This window comes from Melanerpes formicivorus, unplaced genomic scaffold (assembly GCF_026170545.1).
Source record: "Melanerpes formicivorus ecotype bairdi unplaced genomic scaffold, bMelFor1.0.p_v2 SCAF_2, whole genome shotgun sequence".
Taxonomy (NCBI): domain Eukaryota; kingdom Metazoa; phylum Chordata; class Aves; order Piciformes; family Picidae; genus Melanerpes; species Melanerpes formicivorus.
In genome coordinates this window covers 36301435-36324058 of record NW_027142354.1, presented here as the reverse complement: position 1 = coordinate 36324058, position 22624 = coordinate 36301435, and the positions used below count along the sequence as shown (strand labels likewise).

The following is a 22624-nucleotide window of genomic DNA, read 5'->3' as shown; positions in this document are numbered from 1 at the left end:
GTCTAATGGGTCAGCATGTAATGTAGGGCCCTGTAGCGTGTCCTGGCACAACTGGCGTTCATGAGGTGAGTGACCTGCCACTGCAAACAGAGTGAAAAGTTGCCTGCCCAGGAGATTTTGTCAGAAAGTGGATCGTGCTTGCATCTGGGTTCTTACTTCACTGGCATTCAGGGTGTGTCAGCAACTGGGAGCTCTGGGAACAGGGTGTGCAAACAGCAGCGAGGCAGTTGGCATGGAAAGACATGCTCGTGCAGCCCAGAAGTGCCGCTGAAGACTGCGGAGTCAGCATAATGATGTCAGAGACATGCATCAAGACACAGTCTGCTGACTGAGGAATAATCACCTCTGGTACAGAAAAGTGCTCAAAATTCAGATGAAAGTCCTGATGTGACTGTCCTCCAGGTGCCTGTCTATGCTGCCAGGGCTGAAGGTGGCATTGATCTCATCTGTGAGATGTGAAGGAAATCATGTGAAGGTGAGCAGACTGTGAATGTCAGGAAAAGGGAAGAATTATATGTTATTCATAGAGGTTCTGTAAGTGCAGGAGCAAGCAATGTGTGTGACAGAAGGAGTGAGAACCATAGGCTGTGCTGGAATACATTCCTGGAGGAGGAGACTTGCACAGAGGTGGTGGCTGCAAGGTTGTGACTTCAAGCAACAAAAGACTTTATCTCCATAATCCTATTGGAGAAAACAATAAGAGATCTAGCAAGAGAAGAGGAACAAGCTGACAGAGTAGCAGGTATATGGGGCAGCCATCTCTTTGACAGGTCAGAACTGACAGCACTAAGAGGAAGTGAAGGGTGGTACCAGTCAGGAACGCTATTCTTGTTTGCCACAGACTGCCAAATAAAGAAGAGGAGGTGGGTAAAGCCACATTAAATCAACTGGAAGAAGCCTTTCAATCACAAGCTATGGGAGTCTTATAAGACTTTGATTACCTGGGTGTGTGCTGGAAGGGCAACACTGCAGGATGCTAACAATAAAGCTTTTAGAAGAGAGGCATGGGATTTTTCAGTCTGGATGCTGGACAGTCCAAATAAAAGAGATGGTCAGTGGCTCTGCTCTTCACTACATAATACAGAAGAAATGGTTAGAAAGGTTAATGATAGCTGTGACTCTAGCAAGCATAAGATAGTGGAGTTCATGATGTTGAAGCAAATGCAGAAAGCATATAGTAAATCAAAAGTTTTGGCATGATTTAGCAGACTTTGGCTTGTGCAGGGGGCTTGCAGATGAGATTGTGGGGTAAGGTTCCCAGAAGGGCAAAGGAAAGAGAGATGCTTCATCTTCAGTGACAAAAAATAGCTCATCCAAAAGTGCAGGATGACAAATGTGTGTAGAAGGCTGACTAGGCTGAATGGGAACTTCTGACTGAGTTCAAGGTCAAGGGACCTGGGGGTTCTAATTGAGAAGCAGCTGAATACGAGCAAGCAGTGTGCCCAGGTGGCCAAAAAATCAAATGGCATCCTGGCTTGTATTAGAAATGCTGTGTCCAGCAGGTGTAGGGAGGTGATAGTCCCCTTGTACCCAGCAATGGTGAGGTCACACCTTGATTATTGAGTTTTGGGCATCTCAGTACAAGAGAGATATCAAGGTGCTGAAGCACAGAGGAGGGCAACAGAGCTGGTGAAGGGCCTGGAGGATAAGTCTTATGAAGAGCAACTGAAGGTGCTGGGGCTGTTTAGTTTGAAAAAGAGGAGGCTGAGGGGAGACCTGAGTGCTCTCTACAGCTATCTGAACGGATATTGTGGAGATGTTACTGGTCTCCTCTCACAGGTAATTAGTGAGAGAAAAAGAGGGAATGGCCTCAAGCTGCAACAGGATAGGTTTAGACTGGATATTAGGAAGAATTTTTTCACAGAAAGAATGGTCATGTATTGGAGTGGGTTGCCCAGGGAGATGGTTGAGCAACCAACCTTGGATGTGTTTAAAGGTCATTTAGATGTGGTGCTTGGGGATATGGTTTGGGGGTGAACTTTGTAGAGTAGGGTTATCAGTTGGACTTGATCCTGAGAGTCTTTTGCAACCTGAATGTTTCTGTGATTCTGTTAAAAATGACAAGGAAGTGTATGGATTATGGAAGTTGGGACAAACTGCCCAAGAAGACTACTGAAGAGATCTGCTCAGGTATGGAGGAGTGGAATGAGGAAAGCTCTGTTGCCAACAAAAAAAGAAGACCAAGGAAATTTGGACTGGCTGCTGGTCCAAACGAAACATGTGGGGGGAAAACTGAGGCACTATTATCCTCTTTTCTTTGTTCTCCTGTATCTCCCTGTGTAGTGAGCAAGTTTAGGGGAGAGAATTCCTACCTACAGTAGACAAGCAGTCCCTAGCCAGATGCTTAGGTAAAAGCTGGACATACCCTGGAACCAGGTGAATGCATCTGAGGGAGCTGGCTGATGACATGCTAAGGATGCGGCAGTCAGCTCTGAAAAGCTGTGATGCTCAAAGAAGCTTTCCAATGAATGGCACAACATAGATATTAGGTCTAACTTCAAATCAGTAGAGACACTGAAGTAGGTTTGGAGATACTGTGTGCCAGTAAGCCTAGTGTGTGTTGAAAGATTTTGGAGTCATTCCCTTGGAAACCACTTGTGAGTACATGAAGTAGAAGAACATGATTTGAAATAGAGAGCACAGACTTACTGAAAACAAATAATGCCTAATCATCTTCTATGATGAAATAACTGGCTTTGGATGTAGGGGAGTGGTGGTTACTGTTTATTTTGACTTTTGCAAGGCTTCTGACTGATTACCCTATAGTATCATTGTCAAATTGGAAAGATGTGGACTGGAAAGTAAGAGAAAACTGTCTGGACTGCTGTGCTTGAATGGAGTTTGACAATTCAAATCTTATTGGCAGCTGTTTGCAACTGATGTTCCTTAGCCTTTGGTATTGAGTCTGCTACTGTTAAACATTGTCATTAACAACCTGGATGAGACTACAGGATGCACCCTCAGCAAATTTGTAGGTGATACCAAATTGCGCACAGGAGGGCAGTGTTGGCTTTCAGGGGAGTCTTGGGCTGCAGGACCGAGAACCTCCTGATGTTCAGCAAAGACAAATGCTAACTTCTGCATTTGGGGTGGAATAACTGTCCACATTGGTACAGGTTGGGGCACTGCCAGACTGGACAGCAGATCTGCCAGATTATGAGTTTAATGTGAATTGGTGGTTCACCTGTGCAATGCTGAAGACTGTTACTAGGCTGCGTTAGAAAACCATGACCAGTAGATTAAGGGATATGATTGTCCTTTCAGCTTGAGCTTGCAAAGTTGCATCTGGAACAGTGTCTAGTTTTCTTCACCATTCCTCCTCATCCTTTATAAGAGAGATGTTGACAAACTGATGTCCATTGGAGGGCCACTAATGTTCTTAGGGAGGTGAAGTACGTAACACAAGGAGAGACTGAGATAGCTGAACTTGTTTAGTCTGCAGAAGAGATGGTTCATATGGGATAGAACACAGTCCCTCTTCTTAGCAGGGATTGAGAGGAGCCTGGATTGGTTTTCTCTTTGAAAGGCATATGATGGAAGCACAAGAGGCAGTGGAGACAAGTTGCAGCAATGGAGATCTGAATGGGATGCACAGGAATAAAAATCCTCACCGTGGGAGTGGTGAAGCAGTAAAACAAGTAGCCAGGGATGTTGTGGTTTCTATGTGCTTGCAGATATTCAAAACTGAAGCAGCTCTCAGCAACATGCTCCAGCTTTCAAGCTGGCTCTGTTTTGAACAGGAGATTGAACTTCTGTGACTTATGGAGGTCTATTACAACCTAACTTTTTCTGAGCTGCTCTTGAGTTGATACAGAATCATAGAATTGTTAGGGTGAGAATGGACCTCAAGGATCATCTAGTTCCACCCCTAAATCCTGATCCTCTATTGAACTTTACTGAGCTTTATTAAAATTAATTCTTTCTTCTTTTATCTCTGCTTTTTCTAGTACGATATTCTAGTTTCTGTTGTTTTACTTTAGGCTTTTCAGTAGCACACTCACACCTTGAGTACTGGGCCCCTCAGTTTAGGAAGGACATTGAGACACTTGAATGTGTCTAGAGAAGGGCAACAAGGCTGGTGAGAGGCCTTGAGCACAAGCCCTATGAGGAGAGGCTGAGGGAGCTGAGATTGTTTAGCCCAGAGAAGAGGAGGCTCAGGGGTGACCTCATTGCTCTCTACAACTACCTGAAAGGTGGTTGTAGCCAGGAAGGGGTTGGTCTCTTCTCCCAGGCAACCAGCACAGAACAAGGAGACACAGTCTCAAGCTGAAGTTTAGGCTGGAGGTAAGGAGTAAGTTCTTCACTGAGAGAGTCATTCATCATTGGAATGGGCTGCCCAGGGAGGTGGTGGAGTCACTGTTCCTGGAGGTGTTCAAGAGGGGATTGGACGTGGCACTTGGTGCCATGGTTTAGTCATGGGGTCTGTGGTGACAGGTTGGACTCGATGATTTTTGAGGTCTCTTCCAACCTTGGTGATACTGTGATGCATTCCATCAGTTTAGTTCTACTTTATGTAAGAATATCTTGATAAGGTTATTAGCATCAATCTGAAACTACTTTCTGAGGTGCTTTTAGTAACCCCGTTCTTTTAACAGAGCATCTCTCTGTTCAATCATCCCTTTACTGTTTTTTCTTTTAAAATCTCCCATTGGATATACAGTTTGCATCTGTGCTGAATAAATTAGTTTCCATGTGGCAACCTGGCAAACAGTTCATCGATGCTTGGTTAGGTTAGGTGTGCTATGTTTTCTTTTGCCTGAAAGAAGTAATGTGAAACCCAAAGAATTTTCTCTTACTGAGCAAAATTACCATCTTAGTCTGGCATAATATACTGTTGAGAGAAAAACTCAACTGTTAGCTTTTGCCTGTTTTCCACATAAAAATAGAGAGAGGATTTTGCTGGAACATGAAGAACCAGCACAGCTGAAAATGCAAGCTCTGTTCCTTCCTATGAATTAATGGAATTGTTTGCTGTAGGCTCAGTAAGTTGCATTTGTCAAATCAGTGAGTGTGATAACACTAGCAATCATTTAAATTCATAGGAGCTCCATAGGGGTAGTTCAGGCCAGCTCTGACTTACTGAATCTGTTGCTGTTTAATGGGAGAAGGAAAGACTGCAGCTGGCCAAGCTGCCATTCAAAAGAGAGATGTTTTGAACTGAATGCACTGAAATCATGAACTTGGACATAGAATCCTACAATGCTTTTCTGTTCTATTATTTCATCATGAATTTTGGCTGAAATAAAATTTTGTCAGGGTGGAACATTTAATTAATAGCCATTAAATAATTTTTTTTTTTTTAAAGTGCTATGCCTATTTATTTGGCATTGCTATTAATTCTACAAATGTTTTTTTGCTGCATTTTTATTGTGTGTAAGCATTATTACTTTAATTTCTAGCTCTGGATGGATTTTTAATAAGCATTGTTGAAATCACAATATTTGTAAAAGATTTTAAACCACTTTAATTCTGACTAAAGTGTTTAGTTTGACATCAGCCGTGTTTGTCATATCTTACTGTGAAACAGTTTCTTCTTGATTCTTAAGGTTGGTTTGTTTTTTTTAGAGTGTTTCATGTAATCTTCAGGACCTTTCTTAAATGTCTCCTGAGACATTTCTTTTCTTTTTTCAGATGAAGATGATAGTGAGGAAAAGGAAAACCCTCTTGCTTTAGGAGAGGGAGGTGAGAGTGGTGGTCTTGTGCCTGGAAAATCTCTGGTCTTTGCAGCTATGGAGTTGCTCATGTTTATCCTAGTACGGCACATGCCCCATCTGAGTTCCAAAGTGTCAGATTCTCCAAGTCATGTTGCTGCCAAATCCCACCTCCCTGAGGAAAGTGCTCCTCTTGTGGCTGCCACTGTTACTATCCTGTCTGACCTACCTTCTCTGTGTTCTGCAGCAGGTAAGGCATTGTAACAAAATACATATGGGTATTTACTGTAGATGAAACATAGTGACCATATGATGCTAAAAGCAAACTGTAAGTGTGTTCTTATGAGATACTTTAAGGACCATCTATTGAAAAGTATGTTTAGGTTCTAAAATAAATTAAGAAATTAGGCTTTTCCAATGAGCAACATAAAGGAAATTCATTTTAAATTTGCTTTTGGTGCTGCAGGTGTGCTGAAGGAATGAGCTCTGTGTCACTATGATTTCATTATTTTTTTTCCCTTATTTTTATCATGATTTCAAAACATTTTGGCTGATTTTAATCATCTTGTAAATGACCGTAGATTCTCAGAGATGATTAAATTCCTGAGAAGTTCATGAAATGCAGCAGCTGGATGAGAAGAGAATCCTACTGATTTAAAACCAGTACAATTCAGCTGTGGTATACTTGGACAGCCATTGGATGTCAGTCATCCCAAATGTCACTCTAAACTAAATGGAGCTTTCTTCTGTCCTGGGAGACTGTCACAAAGAATATGTGTAAGCTAGGGTAATTGGATGGAGTGGAGTTCAGGGCTAAAGGACACAATTGCATGAGAAGCAGCGCTCTTTGAGTTGTGCTGTTCAGAGAGCAAATCGTTTAAGAGTTGACTCATGGATATCTGGGAAGTTTCACACATTGATATAGATAAGACATTTTAGAGACTGGTCCCTTAATGAGACGCACGGTAAATAATACTTGGACAGTCACACTCGGAACATAACATGGGCTGTCTTCAAACAGATAATTTGCATTTTACAGGTTTTGAAAAAAATACTAGATTTTGAACTGGAGTCCTGCACTGTTATTAATTGAGTCCTGGGTATTTTTCCTTTTGGGGGTGGGCAGAAAGAGTGCCACTTCTGTGTTAACTGCTCCCAGCATTTGGCGAGTGGCCAGTGAAAGTAGCTCATAAGCTGTTGTGAGTCTGCAGAGACTTGTGTTGATTGAGCATTTGGATCTAAGAGAAACTGTCAACAAAGAGAATTTTCCATTTTTTCTGAGTGGGGTTTTTTTATATTTCTTCCTCTTTCTTTAAAATGAGCATTTTGCAGTCTCCATTTGACAAGATTCTGGGCAATGTGATCTAGAGGAGCCGCTGCTTTGAGAAGAGTTGGACTAGATGAGCTCCAGTCATAATTATTCTACTTAGTGTATTTATCATCACAGCATTCCCAGAAATAGAAAAATGGCAGTATTTGTGTTTCCACAGATGTGGGAACCTGAGGCAGAGAAAAGATACAGAAAGAGACTTGACTAGCTGAAATGAGCTGTAGGTTGATACTACCCACCTAAACCCAACAGCACCCTTCTTTTAGTCCTACAGGTTCAAATTGTCTACATATATTACAGAAATTCCTTCTAATTAAGTTCCCCTGCATCAGAAGTCAGGTTAGGTGTTATCTGACCAAAATTCATCATGTCTAACTTGCATCTACAGGACTGGCTGCAAAAAACATATGCATGTTAAGTGTGCAAACTAAATCACAGAGCGGTAGGGACCCCTGAAGATGATCGAGTCCAACCCCCCTGCCAGACCAGTATCACCTAAATCGGATCACATAGGAACACGTCCAGGTGGGGCTTGAAAGTCTCCAGAGGTGGAGACTCAACCACCTCTCTGGTCTATATAGATAGACAATTTCTTCAGAATAGGATTGCAGTAGTAGGAGGATCATTTTGTCTCTTTTGTAGAATAGCCAGAGCTACAGCTTTTGCCCAGGATGTGAGACACCCAGACAACTTCCTCTGCTTCTGGGGCTTTTATCACACACTGACTTCCTTGGAAAGTGCCATAACTTTGTTTGTAGACCTGTTTCCAGACCTGTTGTTGTTTACTTTAAGGACCCTAGTGATGTGCAGATACTGTTTTAGGAGAGGGAGGTCTTGTGCCTGTACGTGTTCAATGTGATACATATCGTGTGTCACATGCTATGCAGGGCAGAACTTTAATAGCTAAGTCATCATTCCTGAGTTGACATCAACATTTTAAGTGTTGGCTTTCATAACCTGTGTTACAATGCACTTCAGTAGTATTGAAAAATTAATTTGGTGATAAAGTATTGAACAGTACACATTACTTGTTACCTGAATTGCAGTTTACCTTGGTGTCCCCTTTGTGTCCTAGTCACATGTGTCTATACTGGGAAAGGTAGAAATGTTACCTACCTGACTGGTTGGAATTAACTTCCAATTATTTTTTTCTTTTCTTTTAAGGCTGTATGACAATCTTACCCACTATCCTATTTCTGATTACAAGAGTATTGAAAGAAACAGCAGTAAAATCTGCAGATAATCAGGTCCCTCCTCCAGTCAGTGCAGCACTTCAAGGGATAAAAACTATTGTTACTCTTCCAACAGTCAAGACTGATGAAACTCAGAAACAATGGACTGGTCTTATCCGCAGTACTTTGGCATCTATCTTGGAATACTCGCAACCTGGTAAGTGGTTTCCCAGTGCAGGATTGTTAAAGAGAGCTGAGTTTTGCTATAATGGAAAGGCAAGTATTGTATCTACCTATAATTTAATAGGCTTCTTGTCTGAGGGCTGGGGATTAAAAGTAGTGATGAATTGCTTGTAAAAGTAAAATGAGAGGAAGACCTCAGTGCACAGAGCATAACTTATCTGTTACTTAATAGGTTGTGTTGAAGGCAAGCACAGCATTGGCATTAAGAAAATACAGGAGGTATTTGGGAACTCTCAGGAGTTCCCATTTCAGACATCCTTGTTTGCCTCTTTTCTTTAACAATGTTGATCATAGCTTCCTGTTTGAAATTTTGCCTTTTGGAACTTACCTTGCTCTCTCAGGTCCTGAGGTAGGGTATTTTTCTGTACTAGTTCAGACTTTCCTCTTCCATTTTGAATCCCCTTATGATGCAACTAACTTCATGCTTTAGATTTTCCTCAGGCTGACCTTACCAGTCTTCATAGTTTCAGCTTGTGACTTTTTTCTGGAACTGGGAGGTCTACCTTCTGATACTGATTGGTCTTTCTGTCATCTGCTGAATGTCTCACAAGTAAAATGTAAAGAAGTTCCCAGCTGAATTAATTTCACTTCCTGGACTGTACCTTGATTTCTGTGATGACTATCAACTCCAGGCATGTTGGCAAGGCCTGAGCAAACTGTCATTTCCACCCCTCCTTTCCTCTTTCCACAGAATACCTGCCAGCTTAAAGGAAATGAAACTTCAGTTGCCAAACCCATTTTGTAGGGGAACCGATCTCTTTCTGAAACTGTAATTGTTTGGTATTGTACATGGACTCGACACCTTGAATTAAATGTCAATAAAAATGACATTCAGTCTATCTTTTAAGTATTTGTTCACACAATTCATAGTCTTAATGACAATGAATGCTAAAGTGAATGAGTGTGAAGGCAGCAGGGGGTAATTATGGCAAGGGTCTTACTGAAATGTAGGATATTTACAATGTTTTTACAAGCTCTCAGTGGTGAGAAAAAAAATCCTACTCTTGTGAAAAAAGTAATGTTACTCAGAAGCAGGACATCTACTGTGTCTCTTTAGAGAGTTGTAGAGTACTTCTCTTGCCTCACACTCATACTTTGTGTTGTCCTTTGAAAAGCAAAAAAAAAAAAATATGTACAGTCTCAGCTGCTTAGTTAGTAAAAGAGAGAGACAAAAATTTTTCATTTGCATAATGGTAGTTCAGCCAAAAACATCCCATTACATCCCCAAAGAGCCATTTATAAAGACTGAAGAGAGGCTTGAATGGAGTTACTCATGTGAGAGATAGGAAGCAAGTAGGCAATTGCAAGTGATCCTGAAAATGTCTGAAGGGGGATCCATAGATTTGTGTTAACAGAGTCAAACTTCTAATTTGTGACACCAGCTTTTTTCTTTCAGCTTTTTGTTACTGTAAAGATTTCCCAGTCCCTCTTTGCAGAAATATTACTGGCTCTAGTTTTTTTTTTTGTTTGTTTTGTTTTGTTTTTTCAAACTTCAGAAATCTTTCTCTGTTTCTTGCAAAGGGTATATGTTTTCCTTTTCCAGTTTTCTGCAGAGTGGCTTGTATCATGCACACAAGAACCTATGTAATGTCTACTGCATACTGTTTTAAGTCCCAGAATTCAATAAAATGTGAACAATTTCAAAGTGTGAAAAAACCAGTCACTTAAAATGCTTGGATTAGGTGGCTTTTTTTTTTGAAGTAAAGCTGCACCTCATAGCTAAGCCAATTGAGTGACATGTGTGAAGGGCAATCATGCTGGTTTTCCTTTTGCTAACTATTTATCTGCTGTTTCCCTGTGCCTGTCATAGGAGAGGAGAACCAATCTGCCCAGTAAAACCAGCAGAATAGTACCATGTATGCTATAATAATTTTATTTAATGATTTTTTTTTCCTGTTGATGTAACTTTGTGAATGAGATGTGCGAAGAAAGCTTCTGCAAGATAAAGGATGACAATGGCAAATACAGGTTATTTGAAAAGCTGGAAAAGTTAAAAGTAGGACTGTTCTTACTTGTTAAAGAGAGCTGTCAGATCAGATAGTCTGTCATGCAGAGCCTTATGTTAAATAAAAGGTGTTGCCTTGCTGGATATCAGCTTCTTAGCTGTATCAGGTGAAGAGAATAACAAAAAAACCCAGTGAAGTATATTTTTAACGGGGAAAGGCTTTTAGTTCTGTTTCTTTCCGTTTATGTATTGAAAACAAAAATACAAGTAAGTGTGGGTGTTTGTCCCTTGATAGTTAAGTTTCAGAAAGTTTGACTTTCCTATTAGAATAGAGATGCTCAACATTTTGTCAGTCACAGTCAATAATGATAAAGTGATTCTGTAACAAGTAGATGTATGTTTGTATGCGGCTGCAAATAATTTCAGGTACATTTGATTTCCTTGGTGTTCACTGGCATTTACTAAATAAATTCTAACTGCTTTTTGGAGTAAGCTAATAGCATGTTTTGTTATTTTTTTTTCAGAAACCTCTAAGCCTGTTCTTGATGAAGTAAGCATACTCACAGCTATTGCTCTCTTCCTTTGGTCAGCAAGCACTGAAATAATTGGAGTGCAGTCTTTACAAAATGGATGTATGAACAGATTTAAAAGTGCATTAAATTCCTGTGATCCTTGGGTAAGATCATGGTGTAGGATTGTGAATGACATATAGCTGAGAAAAGCTAATTGTGATATATTTACCATATTTTCAGAGCTTTTCTGATGCATTTACTTCAGGGACAGGTACTGCCTGTCAAAATAATTAGAATTTTCAACAGTGCATTATACAAAACATTAATTGAAAAAAATAACCTGAACTAAGTGCTTTTAGATAATGTGTATTTGTGGCCTTGTGCCAGGTTCTTGACTTGCATTTTTTTAAGAGGGAAAAAAATATTTGATGTGTGAAATTTTAGAAAACTAAAAGATTGATTACCTGAGCATGGTGACGTTTCTATATTAATGATGATCTTTTACAGTACAAACTGAAACACTTTGTAGATAAAATTACTGGACACATTTCTGATTAATTTTGCATTTGTTTGTGCAAAAGTTCTGCTTATTTTAAATGTTCATACTAAACTCAGTTTGAGGGGAAAAAAAAGAAAGTAATTTTGTGGTCATGATCAGAACATCTACAGATTGCGAGTCATCTGTCTCCAGATTGCACTTTTGGCCTTCGCTTTGTCCTTATAAATTATCTCTTAAATGTTTTCTTTCAGAGGGAATTAAAATGTTTTAGACTTTGTTCAGGCAGGCTAACACATTGTGTAGTTAAGCTTAATTGTTCCATCCACATATACACTGGTTTGTTTGAGAGGGTATGAAGGAAAGTCTGCAGGTGAGAGCTAACACAAAAGTAGTATTTCCACAAGTGAGTGTTGCAAAGACTCTTGAAGAAAAGCATGTAAGAACCGCTAATGTGTTTAGGGTTACAGTGAGGCATTTAAAATCTCATTTAGATTGATAATTCTTCTCTGCAGCAAGCCTGGTGTTTTGCAGCATGGACACAAAATGCAGTTGGCTCTCAACTCTCACTTTAATGGAAAGCAACTTTAAAGTTTAGTGTGTGAATGAAAATGGCAGTTGTATTAAGCAGAAACTTATGTCATACGCTGTCTCAGCTCTGTATAAACACATGAAGAGTGAGAGAAGTACATCTTGGCTCACCACCCTGCTGGAAAGCTGTTAGCAAGCTAGAACTTACTATTTTTGTAATTCAGAGAATGCTTTGACAGCAGACAGATTGTGTCCGTGCCTCTTGCTGAGGCGCATAATATATACTCTCTAATACTTATTTTGTGTTTGTTCTAGTTTTTTTAGATATGCGCCACTTACTGTTTGGGTCAGTAACTAGACACCTGTTTGTAATGGAAGCATTACTCTGATTGTACTAAAAGCATTGAAAAGATTGTGGGGGGAAGAAAAACCCTCTTCTAGAGAAGTAGTGCTGCCTCGTAAGAAGTACAGAAATATTTTTGAAACTACTGCCACCTGCAAAAGTCTGAAAGATTAGATACCATGTATAATAATAACTTGAAGACTGCTGAGCTCAGTTTCATTTTTCCCTGAGGGAACTTGGACCTAATGGTTAAATTTTCCATGAGTGTGCCTTCCATCCTTTGACAGAGCACTGATTTTACCTCACAGGAGTTTTTGTAGAATTCTGTGAATGCAGAAAAGTCAAAAGGTTTTCTTTATTAAATAGAGGAAATGAAGTAAGATTGGATAAAATTCTGCTGTCAGATGCAGTCGTAAAACTTACTTGAATTATGCATGCATGTTAAAAGGAGAGTTTCACTCCATATTTTGACAGCTAATACTGTTAACAGCTCCTAAGTATTAAAGTTTAAAGAACGTAGACAGAAAAGAAAGAGAATTATTTGGAGTCATATGGAGAGAGAGAGGGAGCAATTTGTTGAAATAGGTCAAAAGTGATGCTGAGTAAGGTGTTAGGAGAAAATGTTTTTCTGTTGACCTTCATTAGGAAGCATACAAACGGTGTTAGAAGACGTTTTGTTACTTCAGACCTTAAAAATTGAATTATGTAGAAAAGTTGCAGCTATGTACTACTGAATTATGAATTACAGTGACCTGAGCTGCATAACTTGCATATTCTTCCTATTAGCTTTTATTATCTCTACGTTTAATTCAATATTTTTATTTATACGTGTCTTTCCACTCATCCCTGGATCTCTTCACAGATCCTTGAGTTCAGTACTGTCTCCTCTAGAATGTTTCTGTTTGGTGTCTACTCAGTAACTCTTCTTGTCTGGGCCTGAGTGCACTTTGAAAGCATGTGTAATGTCTTATCCTCATACTTGTTGTGGGGCTTTAAATTTTTGTAAGTTCTGTGTTACTTCCATGGAATTTTGGAGGAAGATCTTTGTACACCCAAATAATTCATTCATCAGTTCATCTCAACAAGATCATCAGTGAGTCATTTTCCCATGCACTGACTTTAATTATCCCTGCTTTCCAGAGAAAAGAGGGAGAAGGGGAAAAGAAAATAGAGGGAAGACAAGGAGAAGGTTCTGTGATCCAGCTCACTGTATGGCTGCACATCTAGTCCTATGCTACTGCCAGCACAAGATGGAGAATGAGAAGGATAGATGGGACAGGCTTGCCACTTTTGGCTACAGCCTTGGCACATTTTAGACCAATAAATCACTTTGACAAGAGTAATTTTTATGACACTGGAACAGCATTTCATGATTTAGCAGATATTCTAGTAGTAGTGTGATAGGTCTGAGACTTAAGATGTAGCTCTTTCTTGACCTGTGTGACTGTCATGGGTTTAAGACTGGATGTCTTAACCATAGAGAAAAGTTCTCCAGGACTGCCAGAGAACTACAGGGAGGTGGACACAGGAAAGTGTAATCTTTGTTATTTCATCCCATCATTCCTGCATCCCCCTTGTATAAAGGGGTATCACAGTCTATTCTACCCTTTTCTTGCTCTCCTTGCTCCCAGCCCAGACCATTATCTCTTGTGGGGAAGGTTTGTGGCCTTGGCAAAGCTAATTTTTACCTATGCAATTCAGGCCTAGGTTGGGGGGGAAGTAGGGAGGTACAGTGTTTAGCCTGGTTGGGCGGGAAGGATTTGAAAGGTTTTTGACCTAGTGAGGTTTTGGGGAAAAGCACAGGTTGGACAACTGGGTTGAGACTGAATATGAACTTGTGTATTTTGTATTGTTGTATATATTTGTTAACAGTATTTCCATTTAAATTTCCATTTCTGTGGAGCATTGTTGTTTTACTCCTTGGGGGTGGGGGTAAAACAGCTTTCTGTCTGCTCAAAACCAAGACAGTGACTGACTTTATCAGAGTAGCTATTCTTTTATTTTGTCTGAGTTCATACTGTTACTGCTATTTAGTACCTTCACAGTGTTTCTAACTGCCTAGAGAACACAGTCTCTGGATACAATTGTAGACTGGATATTAGGAAGAAATTCTTCATAGAGAGAGTGATTGCCCATTGGAATAGGCTACCGGGGGAGGTGGTGGATTTGCCATCACTGGAGGTATTTAGGAGGAGACTTGATGGGGTGCTTGGTGCCATGGTTTAGTTGATTAGATAGTGTTGGATGATGGGTTGGATGTGATGATCTTGAAGGTCTCTTCTAACCTGGTTTATTCTATTCTATTCTGTAATTGAAAACTGGGCTAATACTGTTTTAGCAGCTGAGCTGTGTTGCTGCTTTCCTCTTTGTATGTTTCCTTCCCATTTAGTGTTATTTTTTGTTGTTGTTTTGGGGGTTGTTGTTGTTGTTTTGGTTTTTTGGCATTACATGTATCTCAGATATACAGATAGCAGAGTTTATTAGCACTTCCTGAGTTAACAAATAACTTTCAGGACAATGTATTTATCTTGATTTGATTAGGTTCAAGCCAAGTGTTACCAGCTTCTGCTTTCTGTGTTCCAACACACTAATCGTGCCCTGTCAACACCATATATTCATTCACTGGCCCCTATCGTTGTTGAGAAGTTGAAAGCTGTGGAAAGGAGCCGCCCAAACAACAACATGGAGCTGTTAGCAGTCCAGGAAGGAATTAAAGTCCTTGAAACACTGGTTGCCCTTGGTGAGGAGCAGAATAGTAAGTGTTTTTTCCTTTCTAGAGAAATAAAAACTGAACATTAGATATCTTGCTGTTAAGAATGCGGTGGCAGTCACAAATAGGACATGGCTATGGAACGTGCTTCTGTAATTCCAGTACTGGAGCTTCCGTGTACATGGACTCAAAACACAGCACATACAGTATTGATGTACTGTAGCCTGTGCATTTCTGGTAATTACAGAAGGGAAAAAGAAAAAAAGGATCTAAACATGAACTGCAGTAGTGAGTGATGTTTTCTTCTTTTTGGAAATTAATTGTTTGCACAGTTTAAATTTTCTTTTTCCCATTGTTACCTTCCATTTATCTTAGCAGACTCATCACTTTTATCAGCTTGCTTCTACCAAATTGACAAAGCTATCCAAAAAGCCCTAGAAATTGAATTGTAGTGGTCAGAAGATCTTGAATATAGATGGAACCTCCTGATTCCTTCAGTAGATTTATTCTCATACTTATAGTTTAAGTTCAGTTTTTCTTTAGCTGAAACAATGTGTTTTCTAAAGGCTTGCTTTGCAGACATTTGGATTTAAATGCTGATAAAGTTCCTTGCTGATTTGCTGTGAGTTTGGTCATTTGGGTTTTTGTTGCTATTTCTCTTCATTGCTAATAATGTAACACTAAATGTATGTTTTCTTGATCCCCATTCTGCCTCCAGAACAGTTGTTTGACACATGTAAAATGAGAGAGTAACTGAAGCAAATGAGGAAACAAAAAACCTGATTTTTGCTAATGTTGGCTAAAGACAATCACTCCATGAGTATGAATTTAGTCAAAAGCTTTAGGGGAGAATCATTAATATTCTATTAAACCTAGAAATCTTTATATCAATGAGCTACCATTAATTAAGTTATTTGAGCTTAAAATTTAGAATTAACATGTTACACATTTGTGGTAACATTTCAAAGGCATATTGATATCATAGGATCATTAGGGTTGGAAAAGACCTCTAGGATGATCAAGTCCAACTGTAAATTCAACATGACATGTCCACATCACAAAGTACCATGTCTTCATGTTTTTTGAACACCTCCAGGTATAGTGAGTCTGCCACTTCCCTGGGCAACCTGTTCCAAAGCTTGACCACTCTTTCAGTAAAGAAATGTTTCCTAATACAGAGATATTGTCTCCCCTGGCACAAATTGAAGCCATTTCCTCTTATCCTGGTGCCAGTTACTTGGGAGAGAAGACTGCCTCCCCCCCCCCAACCCTCCTTTCAGGTAGTTGTAGAGTGCAATATCCTTGCTGGATATAAAGAAATAGACCTGATACTTAAGTTCAGTCGGGTTTTTTTGGTTTGTTCTAGAGATAAGCCCTTTTGATGCCTATGCCAATTTAGGCTGTGGCCTCATTAGGCTGTGCTAGCCTGTGTAAAGTTGTGGTGCTAGTTTTTGGATTGGAATCTTCTAGAATGGAGTAATATAGCAGGTAGCTGTGTCTGACTTTCCTCTGAACACTTGCATCTTAACAGCAGCTCTGTTACACTCACCAGGAAGGCTGACACACAGATTCAACTGCATAATGTTTGTCTGCCTGAGAAGTGTTTTGAAATCCATTAGTATGATAGGCACTCTACATCTTGGAATCTCCTATCAATAATCTTCTATCAGCTGATGCAAAGGAATCTTCAAGAATTGTCAGGAACAAAATAACTGTGATGAACAATAATAGAAGCCTGAAACATACTCCATGTAAGAAAGACTTGAGTGACCAACAGACAGGAAGCCATCTACATTTCAGTTTTTTATTTGGTATTTTTTTTAATAACAGTGCTTATTGTAAATTCTGAAAACATTACCCTTATCAGTCTAGTAACTGAAAAAAAGGAAGATTTCTTCCTTCTGTGAAATGGTAATAACGGTTTTTTTTTCTTTCTTTCATGTTTAGGGGTCCAGTTGCTTGCCCTTCTCGTTCCCACTCTGATCTCCTATTTACTGAATGAAAATGCCTTTGCCTCTGCATCAACAGCCTCTAAGGATCTTCATGAATTTGCACTTCAGAATCTAATGCACATTGGTCCACTTTACCCACATGCTTTCAAGACAGTAATGGGAGCTGCTCCTGAATTAAAAACACGTCTAGAAACTGCAGTCCGAGCAAGTCAGGCCAGCAAAGCAAAAGCAGCTGCTAGGCAACCACCACCCACAGTACATTCCACCCCAACAATTAAACTGAAAACTAGCTTTTTTTGAATTACTTTTTAGTATTTTTGGACCTTAAGTATTCAGAAGCATTACATTAACCCCAATGTGTTACTCCATGTATGTCTGTAATACTGTGTAATTTGTATGTGCAATGCTGTCAAATAGAGCTTTGTGTAATTACTTGAAATCCATGCATTACAAGGGAAGTGGTGTCAGTGGTATTTATATAGATTTTTGGGAAATGTAATGTGATCATATTTATGAATTTGTGTTATAAATTATCCCCTAAAACCCTCCTGTTCTCTGTTCCTGTTTTATTTATTTTTAAAAGCTACCCTAAACCTTTGAGTGGTTTTTAAAATCTGGTGATTGTTACCCTACCCTTGTACCAACACTCAAACACAGTGGGGACAGAGGGAAGGAGGGAAACTTATGAAGTACATACCATGTACCATGGGTAACTTGAAATGTGTACTTTTTCCTTTTGAACTACAAGTAGGGAAGGGGGTTGTCGGACTTTGTAGATCATTTTGGCTTGCATGAAAAAGAAATCCAAATAATTGAAAAACTTCAGCCTTTCTCAAGGTGAATGATCAAGCATGCTTTCTTAATGAGTTGTCTTTATTTATGTGGTGTATATTTCTTTCAAATCCATTTCCATGCTTGAAAGTTAATAAAGGATGCAAAGAATCTCATCCCTAATCTGTTCGAAGATAAATGTTAAAGAATGCATTGGAAATTGAGTTTATAAAGAGAACTGCTTGCTATCTGCATTTTTGTAGGTGTAGATTTTAGCCCTCATGAGGTGCTGTTTGTCAGCAGTATTCCTATTCTGCCAGACACTGTTTGAATATGATGATTCCACTCTTTGTTCAGACTTCTGGGTATTTAACTTTCCTGCAAGAGTTTAGTCTCAGTGGAGATCTTGTCTGTAGCTCCTGGTAAGTTTGCAGAGCCAAGTGACTTGAGCACTTTGCACCTGTACTGACTAAGGGAGCAGAACACAAGCGAGAGCTAAGCTTCTTGTTTTCCCTTCCCTTACGAAGCTTTTCTTTTTTGAAAAGCCTATGGCTCCCCTCACATCTCACTGACTGCCCTGCAGATTTTGGGAGTGTGCAGGTCAATTGCTGGTCTACCTTTAGAGCAGAGAGCCAGTGACTTCCAATGTCTATCCACTGCCAACACCTCACCCTTCCTATTGGTAGAAGTGCAGAACCATGTATTTTCTTGTGTATACAAGACTGACTTAACATGAAGTTTTAGATGCTGCTGTTGAATTTATGGGCTTCTATAGGGATCTTTCTATACATTTTGCTTTATAGAGAGAAACCAAATAATGAAGCCATGGCTAGGTTTGTTGAGTTTCATCTCTGATGTTTTTTGGATACTCTGTAAAAGCTGCATATTTCATACTTCAACCTAAATATAACAAAGAGGTAGTAAATAGAACTGAATATGAGTAACAGTTAGTAGATGTATGTCATTATTTTTGCGTAGTCATTTGCCTCCTAGTCTCTTCCCACAAGACCTTATTACCTATGCACAAGACAGTGCTCTTTTGCCCTATTGTATTTGGCGTGTTAAAAATATTTAACATAAAATCACCAAAGTTTTTATTTCACAGTGAATAATAAAGTACTGAAGTGAGGACACAAGTGGTGCAAACCAACCTTTCAAATGTTGGTGTTTTTTCATAAAGGTGGTAACTTACAATTCTTGTTCCATTGTCCTAAAGGGTTAAAGATACATGCAGAAGTAAAAACAATATGCCATACACAAGGAGGAAAGTGATTTCACAAATTTTTTCGTCTTTTTATTTGCAGTGGGAATTAAATTCATTAAAATGTATCACTTTCTAATACGTGTTTCCAGCAGTACAAAGCTCTGTTGCTTGGAAGTTCTCAACCTGTTTAACAGCTGAGAGAATGTATTAAGGAAACTTTCAGTACAAAATTACACACTGAAAAACTGCAAGTATAACTAAGAAAAATAACTTAATACCCCATTTTATATTCCCTCCTTCCCCAGGTGATCTAGTGACCTAACTGATGTTTGTTGGAAACTTTTTTTTTTTCTATGATCAGGTTTTATTTACCTTAATTTTTCCTCAACACTTTTATGTTTTGGTTAGAGTGTAGTTTTCAGGATGTCTGGAAATTCAGACAAGGTGAGGTGGGGAGGGGAATGTACCATCTGTGTAAGAAGCCAGTACAAACTGAAAAAAGCAGAATGGAAAACAGTACTAGACAGACGTAGAGGGATAGAGAAGGAAGGCGTTTTTCTTTGTATACTCTGTGACAACATGCACAACTTTCATTTGTATGTCCTTCCCCAGTTTATTGCTTGCTTGCTCCTGATACTAAGCTATGATGTGGTTTTATGTAGTATTTTAGGGTCAAATTTAGTTTGACTTAAAAAAATAGCAACTTGGAATGGCTGTAGTGATTATTATATTTTTAATCTTTGTCAGTGGCCTTTTTAATGTGCTTTTTCATTAAACCAACTTTTGCTTCATTTCCCTCTCATGTCATTCCTCTCTTTGCTATTTCCTTCCTTTTTGGGTGAGCCTTTTTGTTCTACCCTGGTGTCCAGCTGAGGTCCGCAGAGCATGCTCCCTCTTCTGTGCTTTCACTTCTGTGGCCCCTTCCTCTGATGATCTCTGTAAGCTTCCTTAATTGTCTTTCCCTCTTCAAAAGCACAAAGATGTTGTCCACCCGCCCCAGCTCCAGTCTCCAAGGGTAGAGTTACAAAGTGGGTGAGAACAGATTCGCACAGAAGGAAACAGGAAGTGCTGCTTGAGTAAGCAGGGCGCTGCTGCTGGTGTGCCTGGGCGTGGTGAGGGGGTGGCAGGGCCTGTGCTCCGCGCATGCAGCAGTATCTGTAGCAACGCACCATCATTCGCCCTGCTCACACTTAACCCTGCTGTAAAGCCTGTTGGTAGGGATGTGTTTGTCTTCAGCAATACATACGTCAGTATGGAATGCATGCCTAACTATCCTCTATCTTCAGCAGAGGTAGGAGGGAGCAGTGCTGCTGGCAGCTTGTGCTTCAGCATGAGGCTTTGGTGTCAGTCTCAAAGTATGTTTTAGTATCATAGTATCAGTCAGGGTTGGAAGGGACCACAAGGATCATCTAGTTCCAACCCCCCCTGCCATGGGCAGGGACACCCCACACTAGATCAGGCTGGCCAGAGCTTCATCCAGCCTGGGCTTAAACACCTCCAGGGACAGGGTCTCAACCACCTCCCTGGACAACCCATTCCAGGGCTTCACCACTCTCATGGTGAAGAACTGCCTCCTCACATTCAGCCTGAATCTCCCCACCTCCAGCTCCATTCCATTCCCCCTAGTCCTATCACTACCTGAGATCCTGAGAAGTCCTTCCCCAGCCTTCCTGTAGGCCCCCTTCAGATACTGGAAGGCCACAATTAGGTCACCTCGGAGCCTTCTCTTCTCCAGACTGAACAGCCCCAACTCCTTCAGTCTGTCCTCACAGGAGAGGTGCTCCAGCCCTCTGATCATCCTTGTGGCCTCCTCCTTGCAGAGGAGGGAATAGCAAATCCTGAAAAAGTTCTTCTGCTCTCCTTCTCGACATTTCTGAAGATTTTAAAGAAACCCCCATAACGGATTTTTTTTTTGTTTTAGTTGCTCAGAACAGGACCAAAACAGAAAAGTTGGGGGTGAAAGGGCAGGGCTTGGCCAAAGTTTGTGGAACTGCAGAAAGACACTTGCCCTTTTTCTCTCCCCATGCTGGGCTGTGAATGTGCCAAGGCTGTTTAAATCCCTCCTCTGAGGTGGAGATTACGGTTAATCAGTGCTCTCGGGGCTGCCCTGCCCTCTCAGCCGTAGCTTTGCTCCCCTCGGTCTCTCTCACGCCCACCTTGCCTACTGGGCCCATGGGTGCGTTGCCGTTCTCTGCCCCAGGATAGCTGGTCAAAGCGCTGAGGCTCAACTGGCTGTAATGTCCATCCTCGAAATAGGGGCAGCGCGCTGCACAAAAAGGCAGTTGGGTAAATTCCGCGCGTCCCGCGGCGGGGCGTCCTGCTACCCAGCGGGACTACATTTCCCAGAATGCCGCGAGAAGGGCTGGGGTGAATCCCTCCCTAGAGTTGTCCCTACTGGGCTGCCGTAACAGCCGGCGGGGGCGGCTGTCAGGCGGTGACGGCGGGCGGGACGCGCCCAGGTTGTTGCTGCTGCTGCTGCCGGGACGCGGCTGGGTGCGGGCGGCGGCTCGCGGAGCAGGGGACGGCGGCGGGGAACGCAGTAGACGCAGCCCGGCCATGGACGAACAAGCAGGGCCCGGCGTTTTCTTCAGTAACAACAACAATAATAACGCCCTGCTTCTGCCGCCGCCGGCAGGCGGGCCGGGGCTGGAGCCGGGCGAAGCGGCAGCAGCAGCGGCCGCCGCAGCGGCAGCAGGAGGAGGAGGCGGCGGGGGGGTCTCAGCCTCTGGAGCCCCCCCTCCAGTGTCGGCGTCTCGGGCTCAATACAGCGTGCCAGGCATCCTGCATTTCCTGCAGCACGAGTGGGGCCGCTTCGAGGCGGAGCGCGCCGAGTGGGAGGCGGAGCGGGCGGAGCTGCAGGTAACGCCGGCAATCTCTTTACCCACCCCCCCCACAACTCCCCCGCTGTTTTGGCGGCCGCGCCTCTCCGGCTACGCAGGGTCGGGGAACGGCTGCCCAAGCCTCTGCGTCGGTTTTGGTCTTGTCCGTGCCCTCGTGAGGGAGCGGACGCCCGGCTCCGCCGCGGGCCGTTTTCCCTCCCTCTCAGAGTGCGGCCGTACCCCCAGACGCTGCCCGGCGGAGGGGCGTGATATGGCGGCCGGCCCGGAGGAGAGCGGTATCTGCCCGCTGAGCGGCTTTCACCCCATCTCCGGAGTTTTCCGGGTGCCCCCTCTAGGGCCAGCCGCCTAAACTTGCCACCGGTTTCATAACCCACTGTTAAAAATTGGTTCTGGTGAGCTGCATACTCAGCTTGTGCCGCTGGCACATAGCCTCGCTGTACCTCGGCCGCCCCCCGGCCAGGCCTGGGACCGGCTGCAACTCTTCGGTATTACAGGGACACGTTATGTAGTGTTTTCAGTTGAAAAGCGATGGGGATGATACTCTCATTAATGCATTAAAGGACCGATAGGGATCGTGTGGTTGAAGAACGTGTGAACTGCTGACCTAAAGCCATTTCTGTCAGGTACTTCAGTGATGGGCACATTACATTAACTCCTTAATGCAGTCTTAGTAATTTTTCCTCTTTGGCTTCATTTACAAGAAAATCTCTGGTTTATACCTTAACACTGTCCACATTACTACTAGCCCACTGGTTCTCGTTTGACCGTGTTTGAGACTGTAAAGTCTCTACTTAAACTCTTTCTTTTAAACTCTTCCTTCTTTGTCTCGTTTCCTGTCCCTTTTTTGTCTTTTCTTGGAAGTACCATTTTTATCAAGAGTCTTGAGCCTGTCTAGCAATGCAAACTGCTTCTGTTTGTGGTGGA

The 22624-nt window shown here is 41.6% G+C and overlaps 2 protein-coding genes across 12 annotated transcripts in view; both read left to right on the top strand.

Moving 5' to 3' along the window:
• HEATR5B (HEAT repeat containing 5B) overlaps positions 1 to 19651 on the top strand; it is a 66313-nt gene extending 46662 nt beyond the window's left edge. For 8 of the 9 annotated variants that reach the window (XM_068156319.1, XM_068156290.1, XM_068156262.1 and 5 more), the window contains 5 exons: positions 5632 to 5901; positions 8146 to 8370; positions 10866 to 11017; positions 14765 to 14978; positions 16881 to 19651. In XM_068156319.1, the coding sequence (XP_068012420.1) occupies positions 5632 to 5901; positions 8146 to 8370; positions 10866 to 11017; positions 14765 to 14978; positions 16881 to 17185 (1166 nt within the window). In that variant the 3' untranslated portion in view covers positions 17186 to 19651. Of the gene's footprint in view, positions 1 to 5631; positions 5902 to 8145; positions 8371 to 10865; positions 11018 to 14764; positions 14979 to 16880 lie in introns of those variants that run through there. The other variant, XM_068156330.1, reaches the window with a different exon arrangement.
• Positions 19652 to 21286: 1635 nt separating this feature from the next.
• The window catches only part of STRN (striatin), a 79224-nt gene continuing 77886 nt past the window's right edge, over positions 21287 to 22624 (top strand). Inside the window, exon 1 of one of the 3 annotated variants that reach the window (XM_068156193.1) lies at positions 21287 to 21719. In XM_068156193.1, the coding sequence (XP_068012294.1) occupies positions 21417 to 21719 (303 nt within the window). In that variant the 5' untranslated portion in view covers positions 21287 to 21416. Of the gene's footprint in view, positions 21720 to 22221; positions 22324 to 22624 lie in introns of those variants that run through there. The other 2 variants (XM_068156199.1, XM_068156208.1) reach the window with 2 other exon arrangements.